Here is a 17,178-nt window from a genome sequence, read left to right on the forward strand (position 1 = left end):
TCCACTCTGAGCAGGCGTTTTGAACAAGATCAGAATTCCTTCTGCAAAATATTCCATGGAACGTCTTTGCACATCTTTTGTCTGGCAGTGGTCTGAAATTTGCACTTGTGTAGCCAAGTTCACCTCTAACACTTCAATACGTGACAAGGGATTTCTGTGGCTCAACTGCACCTCTGGGTGATTGCGGAAAAGTCACCCTGCTGCTTTTTTTTTTTTTGCTTGTTATTTTATGAAACATGTATAAACCTGACAATATTTGGATGAGAAGCTACAACAATTACTCTATCTGTGCAAGACTAACAACATCACTAAGGCAAGTCCAGTTGAGGCACCAGCCTCCGCACAAACTCACTGGGAAAGACAGAGAAAAGCTAACTTACAGCTACCCTGAAAACGTGTCTGCTTTGTTTCTTTGAGCATGGTCACACTTGTAAGACTGAAAGGCTCTCAGTACCACATCACCACAGTCATGGGTTGGCTGGAAATGGTGAAGAGCCATGCTGTACTGAGAATTTAGTTAGCTACTCTGCCTTGTATCTTTGTGGGGGTGTAAGGATGTGATGAAAGAGGGGATACTGAGAGGAGAGCTTAGGAAGAAATGTCTTGCTGTGAGGATGGGGAGGCCCTGGCCCAGGTTGCCCAGAGCAGTGGTGGCTGCCCCGTCCCTGGGGGTGTCCAAGGCCAGGTTGGATGGGGCTTGGAGCCCCTGATCCAGTGGGAGGTGTCCCTGCCCATGGCAGGGGTGGAACTGGATGGACCTTGAGGTCCCTTCCAACTCAAACCATTCTATGATTCTATGACGCTGCACACACCAAAGTGCAAAGCCTGAGTCACATTCCTGATGTGAATATTTGCATTGGATATTTTGTTTTATTCTCAGTCTCTGTGGTTGAAGTTTTCCAGGGAATTCCTAACCACCACATTAACCTGATGCCCATTAGCAACTGGAAGCAATGGATGGGGTCTTCAGCCCTGCAGGATCTCTAACAATACAACCCACACTTCATAAAATTGGCAAAGCTTGCAAAATATAATTTTAAGGTAATCTGCTGTTTGGATAAGACACATTCTCCAAGTTCTATGCACAAGTAATAAAAGGGGAAATGACTCTCTTTTGAAAGGTGACAACTTGTGAGGGTTTTGGGTATTTATCCACCTAATACTGTACTAGCCAGAGCAGGACGTCTGCAAGCCAAGAGTTCTGTACTATCCAAGTGCTAAGGGTAAGAATATCAATGGAAGCACTGCCTTTAAGTGTCAATATTTCTTCCAAATGAACGAAAAATTGCACCTTCAGAAATCAGATGCATTGGAAATCACAAAAAAACCCAATTGGTGAAAGCAACAAATTTGAAAACAAACCAGCCCTGGGCATGTAATTCTCATTCAGTAAACATTTTACGCAAAAGTAACTCGGGGAATTGTTAGCACCTTTATATGGAATCTGCAGTAGACAAATCAATTAAGTTTAGTTGCCTCACTTTATAGAAACACTTCATGGCTTAAAGACTGTATGATGGCCCCCGAGCACCTTGTGGACCCACAGCTGAACTTTGTTAGAAGTCAAGCAAGAGACCTAGTCAGATCAAGATTCATAATAACAAAGGAAACTGAAGCACCTCCAGCAAAGTTGTTCCTCTGGATTTATGATCCAGATATAGAATCACAGAATAGTTTGGGTTGGAAGGGACTTTAAAGATAATCTAGTTCCAACCCCCCTGCCGTGGGCAGGGACACCTCCCACTGGATCAGGCTGCCCAAGGCCCATCCAACCTGGCCTTGAACACCTCCAGGGATGGGGCAGCCACAACTTCCCTGGGCAACCTGTTCAGTGCTTCACCGCTCTCATAGTGAAGAAATTCTTTCTTACGTCTGCCCCTCTCCAGTTTATACCCATTCCCCTAATCCTATCACTGCAAGCGTTTGTAAACAGTCCCTCTCCGGCTTTCTTGTAGCCCCCTTCAGGTACTGGAATGTCACTCTAAGGTCTCCCCAGAGCCTTCTCTTCCCCAGGCTGAACAAGCCCAACTCCCTCAGCCTGTCCTCCTATGGGAGGTGCTCCAGCCCTGGGATCATCTTTGTAGACTCCTCTGGACCCATTCCAACAGTTCCATATCCTTCTTATGTTGAGGATCCCAGAACTGCACACAACACTCCAGATGAGATCTCAAAAGAGAAGAATAGAGGGGCAGAATCACCCCCCTCAACCTGCTGGCCACGCTTCTTTTGATGCAGCCCAGGATATGGTTGGCCTTCTGGGCTGTGAGTGCACAGTGCCAGCTCATGTCTAGCTTCTCATCACTGATCCCCCAGCCTCCGCAGGGCTGCTCTCAACCACATCATCCCCCATCCTTTATTGAAACAGGGAATTGCCCTGACCCAGGTGTAGGACCTTGCACTTAGCCTTATTGAATTTCATGAGGTTCTCTCAGACCCACTTCTCCAGCCTGACCAGGTCCCTCTGGATGACATCCTGTCCTTTTGATGTGGCAACTACATCACTCAGCTTGGTGTCATCTGCAGACTTGCTGAAGGTGCACTCAGTCTTGCTGTCTATATAATTTCTGGACATATTAAACGGCACCAATCCCCAACAGTACAGACCCCCAAGGGACACCACTAGTCACAGATCTCCATCTGGACTTTGAGCCATTGACCGCTACCCTCTGAATACGACCATCCAACCAGTTTCTTGTCCACTGAATAGTCCACCCATCAAATCCGTATCTCGCCAATTTAGAGAGAAGGATGCTGTGGGGGACCATGTCAAAGGCTTTACAGATGTCCAAATAGATCACACATCTGTTGGTTTATCCGCGTCCACTTCTGTGGTTACCCCATCATAGAAAGCCACTAAGTTCATCATACAGCATTTGCCCCTGGTGAAGCCGTGCTGGCTGCCATTAATCACCTCCATGTGCTTTAGCAGAGCTTCTAGGAGGATCTGTTCCATGATCTTCCCAGGCACAGAGGCGAGGGGGACAGATCAGTAGTTCTCAGGGTCGTCTTTTCTACCCTTTTTTAAAACAGGTACATTACCCTTCTTCCAGTCACCAGGGACTTCTACTGATTGCAATGACTTTACAAATATCATGGAGAGTGGCTTGGCAACCACATCTGCCAGTTCCCTCAGGACTCTGGGATGCATCTCATCAGCTCCCATGGACTTCTATATGCTCAGGTTCCTCAGGCAGTCATGAACATGATACTCCTCTACTGTGGAAGGAGGTTTACCCCCCTGGTCACCATCTTGTTGTCCCTTGACCTAAAAGGGGTGAGAGGAGCAGTTGTCAGTGAAGTCTGAGGCAAAATAAAGTTGTTGAGTACCTCAGTCTTCTCCTCATCTGTTGCTACAAGGTCACCACTTTCAATGGCTCCCCTCTCTTAGTGTGCAACCAACACCATTGACCATGAGAAACTGGGCTGTCTTCAGCAGGAGCTGCAGCACAGCAGCTCTGAATGGTCTAGCAAGGCAACAGCACAGTTGTAGATGTGTCCTCATTGAGCTGCAACCACCCCAGGAGCTGACAGCATTCCGAGTGTTCACTCTCCAGTACCTACAATGGCTGCTTAGCAGGGACCAGCTGAGGAACAAGCCCAGAGTTCCCAGAGATAACTGAGAGGGCAGGGTGCAGCCATCCACAGATGATGGTCGTCATCTTCCAGTGAAGACTCTGAAAGTAATGAACAAGCTACGTCAAGTCACAGGGCCTCCTAGTCTCCTTCCTGTCATTCCCATTCCTTTGCTCATGCCCATCACTAGCATCAGCCAACACCCACCAGCTCCTTGCACACCTTCAAAAAGGTTGGGAACTATCAGCGCTTCATCTCCACCTTCTTCCAGTGGCCACCATAGTTTTCAGATGCCTTTGAAAAGAGAATGAAGGTCAGTCAGTTGTCAGGTGAAAGGTTGTCCCTGCTGAGCCACATCAACTGCAACAGCCAGAGAAAGTCTGTTTGCATTCGACTGTCGTTGACAAACCACTGAGTGCTGTCTGACAGCATTATCTGCTATGAAACCAGCTAAGTCCCGGTCAGAACAAATATATAGTATAACAAAGAAGCTGAAAACAACATAAAACAGCTGATGCAGAAGTAGCTTGATATTTGTCTGGAAAAGACATCATTTGACTATTTTATTTTCCAGTGGGCCCACGGTGTAAGAGTAAGCGGGATGACAACCCTCAGAGTGAGACACAGCACCATCACCAATCCCAACAGCAAACCACTCCACAAATCCAGAGACCCAGAGAGGCTGGAACCCCAGCTACAGAACACAGCACTCTGATTCACAGAATCATGGAATGGTTTGTGTTGGAAGGGACCTCAAAGCCCATCCAGTTCCACCCCTGCCATGGGCAAGGACACCTCCCACTGGATCAGGGGCTCCAAGCCCCATCCAACCTGGCCTTGAACCCCTCCAGGGATGGGGCAGCCACCGCCGCTCTGGGCAACCTGGGCCAGGGCCTCCCCCACCCTCACAGGAAAACATTTCTTCCTAAGATCTTATCTAAATCTCCCCTCTTTCAGCTTAAAACTGTTCCCCTCATCCTGTCCCTGCGCTCCCTGATCAAGAGCCCCTCCCCAACTTACCTGGTACTGGAGGCTGCTCTTTGTACTCTCTCTAGACTTTTATTCTACTTCTCAAATACTTTTCCCATTTCAGCCAGACCAGCCAAGAGACCAGATCAGCTGTGGTGGATTTTGAAGGCCCATCACACCTCTCCTGGAACAGGATTTCTCTGGACAGTGGTGCTGACAGGCCTTTACCCAAACATAAGGCAGCGAGTTTTAAATCTCAAATCACTCTGCTCACTCTCCATCACCCTCTGGACACACGCCCTCCATGTCCTGCCAGATATTCAGTTCCTGCCCCACTCCACCACTGGCAGCAGACCAACCTGCCCAACATCTATCTCATCCCCTGAAGGGAAAACAAGGACCAGCAGTGCTGCTGAGAAAACAGGACTTGAGTAGCAACAGCACTTGCCATGGGGAAGGCAGCACTTTCTTAGCCCAGAAGATAACAGACTGAGGAGGAAGAATGATCCCCAGCTACTAAGAAGTAGACACAAAAACACAGTAAAAGCAATGACGCTGAAAGATGGAGAGTCTGTGGCCAAAACCAACAGAGCTATCGACAACCAGGTGCTGCAGTAAAGTCTGTGTGTGTATTTTCTTCAGGAACTGTGGGCAATGCAGCTGCAGTGGGATAAACATGGAACCAGAGGGAGCACCAGTCCTCTAGAAGAACTGCAGATGCAAAGACAGAAGGAAGTTGGGACAGACTGCACATGTAGAGGCATAGGGTCAGAGTGAGAACAGGAAAACTGAACAGGAGAAAAAACAGGGTAAGTAGACACCATGGTTAGACGAGAGTGAAATAAATTGTAGAAAGAGGATGAGAAAAGACGGAAGAAATGAGAAAAGTCTAATGCTAAACAGGGAAAGGAGAAGGAAAAAGGAACTGAATGCTGAAATAAGGTTGCTCTGTACAATGAAAGGAAAGCTCCATGCACTGAATTAATAGGAAGGAAAATGTCTGGAAAAGCAGCAAAACCAAAGTGAGTTCAGAAGCATAACAACGGTAGCTGCAACATCATCTCACAAGCTTAAGAGAAATGAAATCACCAGGTACCCAGAGTGTCCATCGACACATGGTAAGAGACTTGGTCCTTCCACCTTGCTCGCTGTTGAAGCAACTCTGCTTCTACCTAAACGAATGTTAGTAATTTTTCCAGTTTTTAACTTTTACAAATATCCAATTCTGATGATTTCTTTTGTTGAAAGTATTTAATAAGCAGTATGCTTAGCACTCTTAGCAACACCAGCTTTATTTCTAAAGCAGGATGCAAACAGTACAGTAGCCAACAAACCATTTTGGAGGGTCGCGTTTTGCTGCTACTGGTAGGGAAAAAGTTGCACCAAATTCTAATTCCAGACATGGATAGAATTCATCAAAAAATATTATTCTTCAAAATGAAACAATAGAAAAAACAAAGAACTTTACATAAATTCTACGCTACACTACAGCTCCTAGAGGGCCTTGTGCAATCACCAACTTGAAATACACAGACAGGTAGAAAAACCCTAAAAAACCTCCTGCTATATGCTTGAGTTCAAAAGGGATCTGCAGAGTCAAAAAAGTCCCTGCCCGGCTTGGTAGGAAAGGATCCTGTGTCCACTGACACCTCAAACAGCTCTAAGAGGTTTTGTAGAAGGATGCCAAGCCACCGTCAGGTATGTTTCTGTAAGGTAGTTCTAACTGATGCATTTCTCCATCACTCTTGGCTGAGTCCTTCCAGCAGACACTGCTACAGACTACGTGAAGATCTTCATCCTGAAGTCCACAACACTGGCAAGGTGGTCTCATCGCTCCTCTTCCGTATTGATACCTTCTACTTCTCTCACATGCTGGTTGCTTGTTGTGGAGGCACCCCGGGCGTTGGCTGGCGGGGCAAAGTGTACATGGCCCCAAGGAACTGGTCAGCAATGCGGCCAGCTTCTCTCAGTCCGCTCAGCAAAGCACCATGAACAGTGGCAGGGTAGTTGCGAATTGTATGTTCTCCCGCAAAGAACAGGCGAGGAATCGGCTGGGTGAAACAGAATAGTGTTATGGTTTGTTCACATTTGTTCAGATTCTGCAGCAAACAAATATGTTCAAAAGAATGCTCAGAGTCCTCTAATCCTACTCCAGTCTCCACCAACAGGAAGGTGACGCACAAAAGACTGTCTATGTCAGAAATACTTCAACCTGTCCTACAAATTACCAAGAAAGTCTCTCATTTCACAGGAAACTTTATGTTCGTAACGACTGTAAACGTAAGGATATATTTTCCAATTATTTGCCAATATTCTTACTTTGATACAAAGACAATAATGCTCTACTTGAAAAACAGCCCTTTCAGACCCAGATACGCAGGGCAGAGTAGTGTCCCCAGCTGTACACCAAAAAAGCATTTGAATATTGTCTCTACAACCATACAGCCAAATTGTTACATATATTTAAGTACTACGATGTTTCTGGTCCTGAGATCCAGACTCCAAGACAGCGAGCAAACAAAAACTTTAGCAATTCATGTAAATTAGCAGTTTCTCTTCAAACTGAGACCTAAACCAACTATGACAGTGTCATAAAAAGTAGGAGAAAACCAAACTTCCCTATTATGTACTGTGCAGAGAATCGCTTTATCAATAGCTCTGTTTATTAATGACTTGCATCACTAGAAAAATGACATAATTAAAGCCAAAGCCAGACATCTTTCTCTGCCAGTGCTTTTGGAATGGCTAGTGCTTTTAAAACTTCATCCTCACTAAGTGAACTGGGGATGACTTATACTTTATTGTTTCTGCTCCAGTTTGGCAGAGACCTTTTGATTCCTTTTCCTCTCACTCTGGCATTCACCCTCTTCCAAATCACTACAACTCCCTTAAATATGGTGATGGACAACATAAATACGAAGTTTGAAACAGTACATGTATAATGTTACAACTCTGTTCAGACATTATCAAATGGACTTTTTGAATAAACCAACTCTTTTTCTAACAATCAAATAACACCAAACCTGGGAAGGCAGAAATGATGAATGGAAAACTGAATTATTTCACAGGTTCTAGTAATTCATCAGAAGATACCATTTATCTATACTTGTGTTTAGACATGTATGCAAAAAACTTAGAAAAACCATCCCGTTCTGAGGTTTTTCTAAATTGAACAGAGGCATCTCTCACCTGTGGAGCACCTGGAATGGCTGGCCCTGGAGTAATCGGCTGAGCCATCAAATCATAATCATTCCCAGATGATCCAGCTGCTACGTAGGAGTACGATCCCCGCGCCCACGGGTCAGCACGCCAGCGGGACACCACAGTCTCTTTAGGCTGAGACAAGACAGAAACTTCAGTTGTGACACAGTGCAAGTTCTACAGTCAGTGCAAGATACAAAAGGTGCAAACTGCAAGAATAAAAGACACAAAGTCCTCAGGCTACGTTAATGGCGGAATTCCAAGTGACAGCACACACTAAGGTAAATAACTTGTCTTTCGTTAGAAGAGCAGAGCAGAGAAGAAGAGCAACAAAGCTGGTGAGGGGGCTGGAGAGCAGGTCTTACGAGTAGCGCCTGAGAGAGCTGGGGGTGTTTAGCCTGGAGAAGAGGAGGCTCAGGGGAGACCTCATTGCTCTCTACAACTACCTGAAAGGAGGTTGTAGAGAGGAGGGTGCTGGCCTCTTCTGCCAAGTGACAGGGGACAGGACAAGAGGGAATGGCCTCAAGCTCCGCCAGGGGAGGTTCAGGCTGGACATTAGGAAAAAATTCTTCACAGAAAGGGTCATTGGGCACTGGCAGAGGCTGCCCAGGGAGGGGGTTGAGTCACCTTCCCTGGAGGGGTTTAAGGCACGGGTGGACGAGGTGCTAAGGGGAATGGTTTAGTGTTTGATAGGAACGGTTGGACTCGATGATCCGGTGGGTCTCTTCCAACCTGGTTATTCTATGATTCTATGGTGGCTTGGTGGCAGTACCTTAATTCTTTCCAGGATATTACCAGAACCCACTGCACACAGCTTCTGCACTGGAACTCAGACTCTGCTGTCAGCTGCACACACCATTACTTCTCCCTTCATGGACAAAATGACAACACACACTTTCTATTCCTTCACTTCCTTCCACCCCCAGCTCATCTTAATGTCTCTTCTGATCTATGTTATAGACCTATGTATGGTCTGTAGCTCATCTGGGCAAATGACTGCATGAAGGGCACCTGCACGGGCACCTGCACTTCTCCAACCCATCTGGTTTGCCAAGGTAATGGTCATGATTAAAGTTACTCCACTGAAAGATGCAGAAGTGGGAGCATCACTGGGATTCAAAACAGCATCACACTGAGGCCTAACTGCAGTTGAGACCACAGGACAGCTTCTTCACCTCACAGGCAAACACTGAAAAGGGATGGGTGTGAATCTGAAACCAGCACAGACTCGGTCCAAATGCATAACTGAGTTTTAACAGAAATCATACCCTGTAAAAATACAAACATCAAGACAAGAACCCCATCTCCTGTTCCTGGGCATGAAGGTATTTAATGGAATTGCTCCTGATTGAACAGACTTTCCCACCAACGAAGAGCAAGAGGGTCTATCTAGTGAGGGCATTATCTGTTCCAGCAGGCACCATATCACAACTTAGCAAGGAAAGTCTCCTGGACCCCAGCACCAACAGATCAGAGACGGTGTCCCTGAGGCTGGCCTCAGCAGGACTAATTTGATGCCTTCTGCTGAGTCTGTGAAAAGGCCACAGAGGACTGGGGCCACGTATTGAGGTGTAATTCTCCAGGGGCCTGGAGACCACATTTCCCAATATGGTTTGATGACTTAATTGAGAAAATCCCTCACCATAATTTCCAGCACTTTTTTATCCCAAAGGTAAGAAACGGAGTGATGATCCAAGCCCTCACAGACTGCTTCCCGGGAAAAAAGTAACCTCACATTGCCATCTCTCTTGGATGGAGACCACTGTGACAGCCCTGCATGTTATCTCACCTGTGTCTTTAAGGTATTTCATGAATTTCTTAATTCTCTCTAGTAATCACATGAAGCATTGCCATCTAACAGGAAATAAAGCCAGAGAGAAATTTTCCTTCACCGTGTTGGTTTTGCAGCTACGGCCAACCCAGATACAACGCAGGGCAGAATATGGAAGCACTGGTTCCCCAGTTTGGAGACTGCACCAGTCGTAACAGCAGCTGCAGTACTCACGTGCCACACACCACATACATGAGCCGGCTTTTATTTTCATCCTGACAAGCAAAGGCTGCAATTAGGATTCCCACTGAACGGGGAGGAGGGTGGCTAGAGGATAAAACATGTACTACATGTACTGCAGCAGAAGTGGTACAGAATGGGAATCCTCCTCAGCAGAGGACAGGAGGCTCACACAGGTCAGCTGCACAGAAAGGCTGGAAAAGTTTCCGTGTGCTGAAGAACAGCTGTGGGGAAAAGTGGTCACAGCTAGCTTTGGGAAATGGAAGTCAAACCAGAATGAGAAAGTATGACAGGAACAAGCAGCAGCACAGGAATGAGGAGGATGTCTCACATTCAAATAAAGTGTTGCTTTTGTTTAACTCTTCTACTTCTCTCTTTTGAACAAATAAAGGCGCTGCACTTGCACAGAAAGCTCCACTTTATTTACAGAGGAGTTCATCCAATCCAACAGGCGAGACGCAGTTTATCTGGATGATAAATGTCAGCCCACAAGGCAGACTTGAGCAAACCTCTCCACTACCAAGTGTTCACAGTACGTAAGGACCCGAACTGTGAATACACGAAACAGAGGCTCACTGAGAGATCTCAATTATCACAACAGAGAACTGCTTTCTCCTTTGAATGCCTGACCAGATATGGAGTCATTCCATACCAGGAGATCATAATTTAATGCACTGAAATATTTTAAGAGTTCAAATAAATTCTCTAAATGTTATATTTATTTACAGCAGAAACCTTACTTCTCCAGATTCTGCTATTTGCTAGTGTGCTTTTTTTTTCCACTTGAAAATGCAACTAGAAAGTAGCTGCAGTAGAACACTTGGCTCTTGGTTCACTCCAGAATGATTTCTACACATTGCATGATTTCTACAGCACCTGTAGACAGAGGAGTCTCAAAGCTCCTCTCAGAGAGGGATCCCATTAGGAAGTGAAATTGTTTTCTGCAAGTTCAGAGAAGGAGCTGTGGATTTATCAGAAAGGCAAGCCTGGAGCTTCCTTCTCCTGCACTCTCCAGCCTCAGAGGTTCAACTGACTATTTTCAGAATATGAGATCCAGTCATTAACTAGAAGTCCATGCTTATAGTCAGCTGTGAGGATCTGTCCATCGTGCAGAAAACAGGAGGATACTGGGGATGATAAAGCTGGGTTCAAGAAGACCTCTACAACCATTGTACAAGAAAGACAAATGAAGTGAATCTATTCCTCATGTGAAATACTAAGCAAGTAAACACTCCAGTTCATGCCCAGCCAAATGCTCACAGAAGAATGCTATATACCATGTGGTTTTCCTGCTACTGTACCATACAGAAACCCCAGTGGAGAAAAGCTGTTTACGTACAACCAACGCCACTTGTAAGAACTGCTCAGAGAACAGACCAAGTATTCAACCAAGTCTCACACACTGCAGGCTGAACAGTTGCAAGACTTTTCAAATCAATGTCCTAAGTGCACAAGTCTTTTTTTTGAGTAATATTTAAGGATTGCCTTTACTCCTTTCCTCCTCCTTCAGTTATTTTCCAGCTAAACCATTTTCTCTGTGGAGTTCACTGGTCCAGAGCTTTACTATATTTAGAGAAGGGGCAGACCGTGGCAGGGAGTATCTGAGCTGGGCTGCCGCTAGCCATGGGCAGCTATGCCGTAACCCCAGAAACAAAGGCAAAAAATTAACTGAAGTACTTGACACTCTGGAAAAGGTGGAGTCTTCCTAGGTCTGAAGCAATCTTCTCAAAAAAAAAAAAAAAAAAACCAAAACAAACCCCAAACCAAACAACCCCTCCTCCCCAAACTCGTGAGCCACCAAACACTGGTGCAGGCACCAAACAGCTCAACCCTGCAGCCAAGCTACAGAGAACAACAGTGTGTTCTGAAATGCAGAGCAGGTACCCATACTGACCTGTGGCACCGCGCTGCTGCCAAAGATGCCTTTGAGGATGGCAAGGCACCGTCCAACAATGACATCGTCACTGATATTTTCCATGATCCCTGCAGCTTCTCCTGCTACCAAGGCCAACAAAATTGGTGCTGGGGGGAAAGGAGGGAAGGAGAGAAAAACAACTGTATTAGTGAAATCATATATTCAACTTTTTAACCAGACAAGCTGGACTTGAACAGGCATGGCTCTACAGCTAAGGTATGAAGTTAAAAACGCAATAAACCCCAAAGCAGCCCTAAATCCTCCACAGTCATGTCAAATTGCCAAAAGTAAAACGAATTAATATATGCTACGGTATTGTTCAGAATTATTAAGAGAACTGATGTATTAAAAATCAAATCCACACATTTGGGAATTGCATAAAAGCGGAAAGGTTTTCTTTAGTGCAGACATTACTTGTTTGATAAAGGAGTTTCCCCTGGAATCATCTGTGCTACAATTAAGGGACCTCAATGCCTTTCAAGCAATCAAAATTTAGGGACAATTAACACCAGCAGAGCAGTTAAGCCACCTGTGCAAGTACTTCATTCACACAAAGTATCTAGATTCCTTCTTTACCGATGCATGCTCACACTAATTAATCTCAGTGGAGTGTAAACCACAAACTGTGGAACCACATCCAGAAAAGCAGCAATTCTGAGAAAAATTCAAAGTCAAATGGACAGATATCAAATAACTCATCTACCCATGTGATGCTGTGGTGGAGAGGGTTAATCGGATTATAGGACACATAGACAAGTAGATGAGTCATTTCACCTCCAACAGGCTATGGTGAGACCGAGTACATAGTTCTGAGAGTCACAGACTCAGGAAAAATCTTCGGTAACTACAGAAAAGCCACCAAAATAATCGAGTGGCGAGAAAATTGCATTTACAAGAAGTGACTTGGAACTGAGCACAGTTACTTAATGAAAACTCTCTCAGTTGATCTTTCTCCTCCTGGAGATATTTATGAACTACATTTAGCAAAGGAAACACCGTAGCCCGAAACAGATGTTGAGCACATTGAAACGGGAAATAAAGTCATCTTTAAAAATTTGGCTTTAACTTTTGTACAGTGTCCCAAAATGATTATTAAATTCCTTATATCCTGGTATAGAGGAGAGGGAGTACTCCGGGCATGTATCCCCATACATCTACTGTTCTTGAAACAAATCTGGCTGAAATCCAGTTGTGTACAGGCTGGAAGACCTGATCACGTATTCTGATTAAAACTAAAAGTCTTTAAAATTCTGAAGAAGTTTGACTGGTGAGGCTGTTACCACTACAAAGACAATGACACTACTCAAAATATGATTAAGACTCTTCAATACGCAAGACCTCTAGGACTAGAAGCTGTTTATTAGAGAAAAATGACACAGGATTGCTCCTCTAGTTCAAATCCATTTTCTGAAAGATTAAGCCTCACCTTTTAAACAACTGAAGGAAATAACAAAAAACTGGTTTCCCATCAATGCAAAGGCATTGGGAATTTTTTTTTGTCATTTCAGTACCAGCTTTCCTTATTTGCCATTCTTAACACAATATGATCCATGAACTTCTCAGCAATTATTGAGTCAACGTACTTTTTTTCTTGTGACAATGCAGCTTCCAGTGAATTTGTTCATGAAAATTTGTATTCAGATGTCCCAAAATGTTTTTATGGGAATTCTGCCTTTCCAGGCATGAGGCCTGTTTCGCAAGCATTTATCCAGACCTGAAAATGTCACCAGTCAGTCACCTGGATTAAACAGAAAGCCAGAAGGCTACAGCAGAGCAGCGAGTACCAAAATGCTGCTGAGAAAAAGCTTCTTGCATGGTGAGAATATGTCACTGCTTCACAAAAGATTCTGTCCTCGGGGCAGTAATGTTTACTGAGCCTTGATACTAAAGAGCAACCAGAGAACGTGGTTTTGGCCAGAGATCACTGAGCAACCACAAAGCTATGGCAGAGAAAAGGCCTCATCATCTTCACCTCGTCTCTATGACAAGCAGGCAAGAAAACAGACTGAAATGTCAGTGGATTTCAGAAAATACTGAGTGTTTCTGCCAGGAGTTCCGCTGCCTGGAGCCTCTCCATCTTTATGGGTTCTACAGCTATGACAACAATCCAACAGCACAGTGGAGCAAGAGGCACAAACAGCACAGGCTGCTGCTCAGGAGCACGCATAGCACTCCTGAGTCTATGGGTTTTCGCAGCCATCATCACCTGAAATGGATTTAAACCCCTAGAGGGTTCCTGTCCAAGCTACAGCAGCCCACCCAGGTGAGGTGTTGCATCTAGGTTTTGCCTCACTCACCACCAATCATTGAACATTGCTCACAGACCAGCTGGCCTCTGCCAATGCAAGGCCTCTGAAGAATTTCCACAGAGCTAACAAAGTGCATGCCATAATACTTCTAGGGTTTTTATTTCTGGATTAATAATCTTTCTCCTGTAAGTACAGATCAAAACACTATGGCTACAGAAATACAGAATATGACAGAAATAAATAACAGCTTCACAAGCTCAGTCAGGTCTACTTTAACATCGCATAGTGCAATCCTGTTAACTGCCACCACGAGTAATGGGAATTGTTTTCCAATTTCAGTATCTGACTTGTGCTTTAGCATAGGATTTCTTTTCAAGAACTTATGAACTAAGAAGTAACTTTTAATTCAGGAATGCTGCAGCGACAAATCACCTTTTCTTGAAGAACTCCATACATCCATCAGACAAAGCAGACACTTAAGACAGCACTGCTCTTAGACAAACAGAACATACATTATTTGCTGTGTTCCTGAAACACTACATAAGCATGTTAGATTAGGTTTTTTTCCTAATATAGCACAATACAAATAAAAAAGTTAAGTTTTTCAGAATACTAGTGGCAACTACACAGCTGCTTAACAAAGCAAAAAAGGTAACACTGTGTAAGTCACCACATGACTTCACAAGGATGCAAGACAAAAATGTAGCCTATAAAATGCAAGTGTCAGAGTAGACAGGTAGCACGGCAACTTAACAGACGCAGCCTGGAATTCAGCATTAGGAAACTCATACTCATCCATGTTCTGTCCTGATTTACTACAGAATTCCTTGCAAGTCAGTGGTGCTCCCTGCTTCCATTTGACTCCCTACAAATACTATCTTCTTATATCCATACATGAACACTAACAGCACCTTAAAAAGTGCTCTTTTCTAAATCTGAAACTACACAAAGACGACATGCACCACAACTACCTTTGTACAGATTCCAGAACAGGAAAAGTTCTCCTCTGCTTGCAGTAGTGCTACCAACGTGACCAAATAAATTGACACTTGGATCCCAGAAGACACGATCAAAACACAACACAACCTAGAAACAAAAAGAATCAAGAATTAGGAAGAGCCCACAGAAAAAGTAGAAATAAAGACAATTATGCTCATTGATGCTTATCACTGGTAAGGTTGAGAAAGGACCTCAAATATATAATGGATATCTATAATACATGAAGGCGTACACCTATGCTGCCTTCCATAATTAACTACATCAGTTACTACGCTCTCACACTTAAATTTGCTGCTTAAGCAGCTACAGCAGCCACACCGAGTCAATCTATTTCTGATATGTAACTATTTAAAAATTGTGTGGACAATTAAGCAGAAGTCTTTACAGTTCATCAGAAAATTCCAGCATCAAAATCCAGCAAAACAGCAGTGGAAATAACATTCCTCCTCTGTTCAATCATCCATATCCCATACACATTTAGGACTCTACCTGCTACAGCCCCTGTTCTGCTGCAGTTTGCTCAGCGACAACCTCACCTTGTTAAGGTTGCCAAACCCCATCCGCTGCACTGCAGACGTTTTCCACTCAGGAAGAGGCGGCACAAATTGCACTGCTGGAGGCTGCTGCTTTAACACACCCAAGGGAAGAGTACAGAGCACAGCATCACATTTGTAAATGAAAGTCTGGCTGGTAGATCGAGTATTTACAGCTATCACTTCACAGCCTGGAAAAGGGAGAGAAAATCATGTACTGGGCAAGGAGGCAAAAGCACTGGATTAAAAATTAAAGAAATCACAAAAAACCCTTACCCAAATCAGAAAATATTTTGTTCACAGAGACAGCTTTACACTAACAATCACACAGGCTTTTACACTAATAACTGGCAGGCAAGTGAATGTTACTGGCCACATGGCTCAACTCCAAAAAATGTAATTTACACAGCACCTGAAAACGGCCACACTGGGATAAGCCTGAAGGTTCATCCAGGTCAGTAAATGATATTTAAATATATGTATAAATAAATAGCAAGCAGAGAGTGAGCCTCTTATTAAGTTGGTCTCCCAACTGACAGTTTCCCGAGCCCAAAATTTTGAAGACCAACAAAAAGACATTTCTTCCACCTATTTTGAGTCCATCTGACACTCATTTGTACATCTAACACCAGACCCTGTTGCACTAAGCCTTAAGCAGTCCAAGACCTCCTACTTCAAATGCTTCAATAAATGTGGACTTGTGAACTGGTAAATAGAACTGAAAAGGATGGCAGCAAACCAGCCACAGAAATAAGCAAAAAACCCTCTAACTTCTTCTTACACAATCAATCACAGTAAGAAATGTGGCTGTTTATCCAACTGAAACGTATAATGGCAGTGGTTTTACGAAAACAGTCTTCACACATCTGCTTCCAGAAACACTGAAATCTCATTTCCAGAATCACACTCCCCCAGAGTGGTTTTCTAGAGGAGGAGGTTTCATTTACCTGACGCTGTATAGCGAACCTGTCGAACTGCAGTGTTCAACTTAATATCCAACCCTTCTGCCAAGGCTACCGGCACACAGGAGTATCCATTCCTCACTGTCAAGTGACTGCCTGTGAACTCGAAGTCGTCATCCTAGTGTGAAGATGCATAAAACCCATCCATTTAATAACAAAATCACATAATCCAACAGAAAATATTCAGCAACTCTACACAACAGCACAATTCTTTCAAAAACTTTTTTCAAAGAGTGCATCAAATCAATTTGAAAGCCTTCTGTTTTCTGTCATGTAGCAGCACAGGAAACTTCAGCAGATCCTATTACTAGAGATTGTTTGGGCAGTAGCAAAAAGCTGCCTGGAATTTCATCAGCAAATAAGAAGGCAAGAGCTCATTATCTGCATAAAAGCAGGCAGCACTGAAATGTTTAGAAACTGTGAACACAGAGAGGTTTCTCTGAGGATAAAATAAACACAGCTTAAGCTTGTAGTGTGTTACTGGACGAACATGTTAATTTGGTACCTGGTCCCAGTGCTTCAGGGAAAGCGTAGACAGGGGCGTAGCATTAGCAAATTCCAGGTTTGCAAAGTGCCAGTCAAGTATTTGCCTGTCTCTTGATGACAGATAAACATCACTACAAAAAAGCCAAACATAACACAAAGACATTTAGTTTGCTAGAGGTGGATGTTGCAAATGCATTGCTTTTGGAAATTTATTCACCATCTTTTTTGTTAGAGTCCCTCCTTAGTGCAGGGATAAGAATTAAAAAAGAACAGAAACAGA

General features: G+C 44.1%; 1 protein-coding gene across 2 annotated transcripts in view; it reads right to left on the minus strand.

Moving 5' to 3' along the window:
• Positions 1-5,631: 5,631 nt before the first annotated feature.
• KDM1A (lysine demethylase 1A) overlaps positions 5,632-17,178 on the minus strand; it is a 40,665-nt gene continuing 29,118 nt past the window's right edge. For both annotated transcript variants that reach the window (XM_069875102.1, XM_069875101.1), the window contains 7 exons: positions 16,918-17,029; positions 16,398-16,530; positions 15,454-15,641; positions 14,890-15,004; positions 11,649-11,776; positions 7,732-7,878; positions 5,632-6,593 (listed from right to left, as the gene is read on the minus strand). In XM_069875102.1, the coding sequence (XP_069731203.1) occupies positions 6,408-6,593; positions 7,732-7,878; positions 11,649-11,776; positions 14,890-15,004; positions 15,454-15,641; positions 16,398-16,530; positions 16,918-17,029 (1,009 nt within the window). In that variant the 3' untranslated portion in view covers positions 5,632-6,407. The remainder of the gene's footprint in view (positions 6,594-7,731; positions 7,879-11,648; positions 11,777-14,889; positions 15,005-15,453; positions 15,642-16,397; positions 16,531-16,917; positions 17,030-17,178) is intronic.

Source organism: Phaenicophaeus curvirostris, chromosome 23 (genome assembly GCF_032191515.1).
Source record: "Phaenicophaeus curvirostris isolate KB17595 chromosome 23, BPBGC_Pcur_1.0, whole genome shotgun sequence".
Lineage (NCBI taxonomy): Eukaryota > Metazoa > Chordata > Aves > Cuculiformes > Cuculidae > Phaenicophaeus > Phaenicophaeus curvirostris.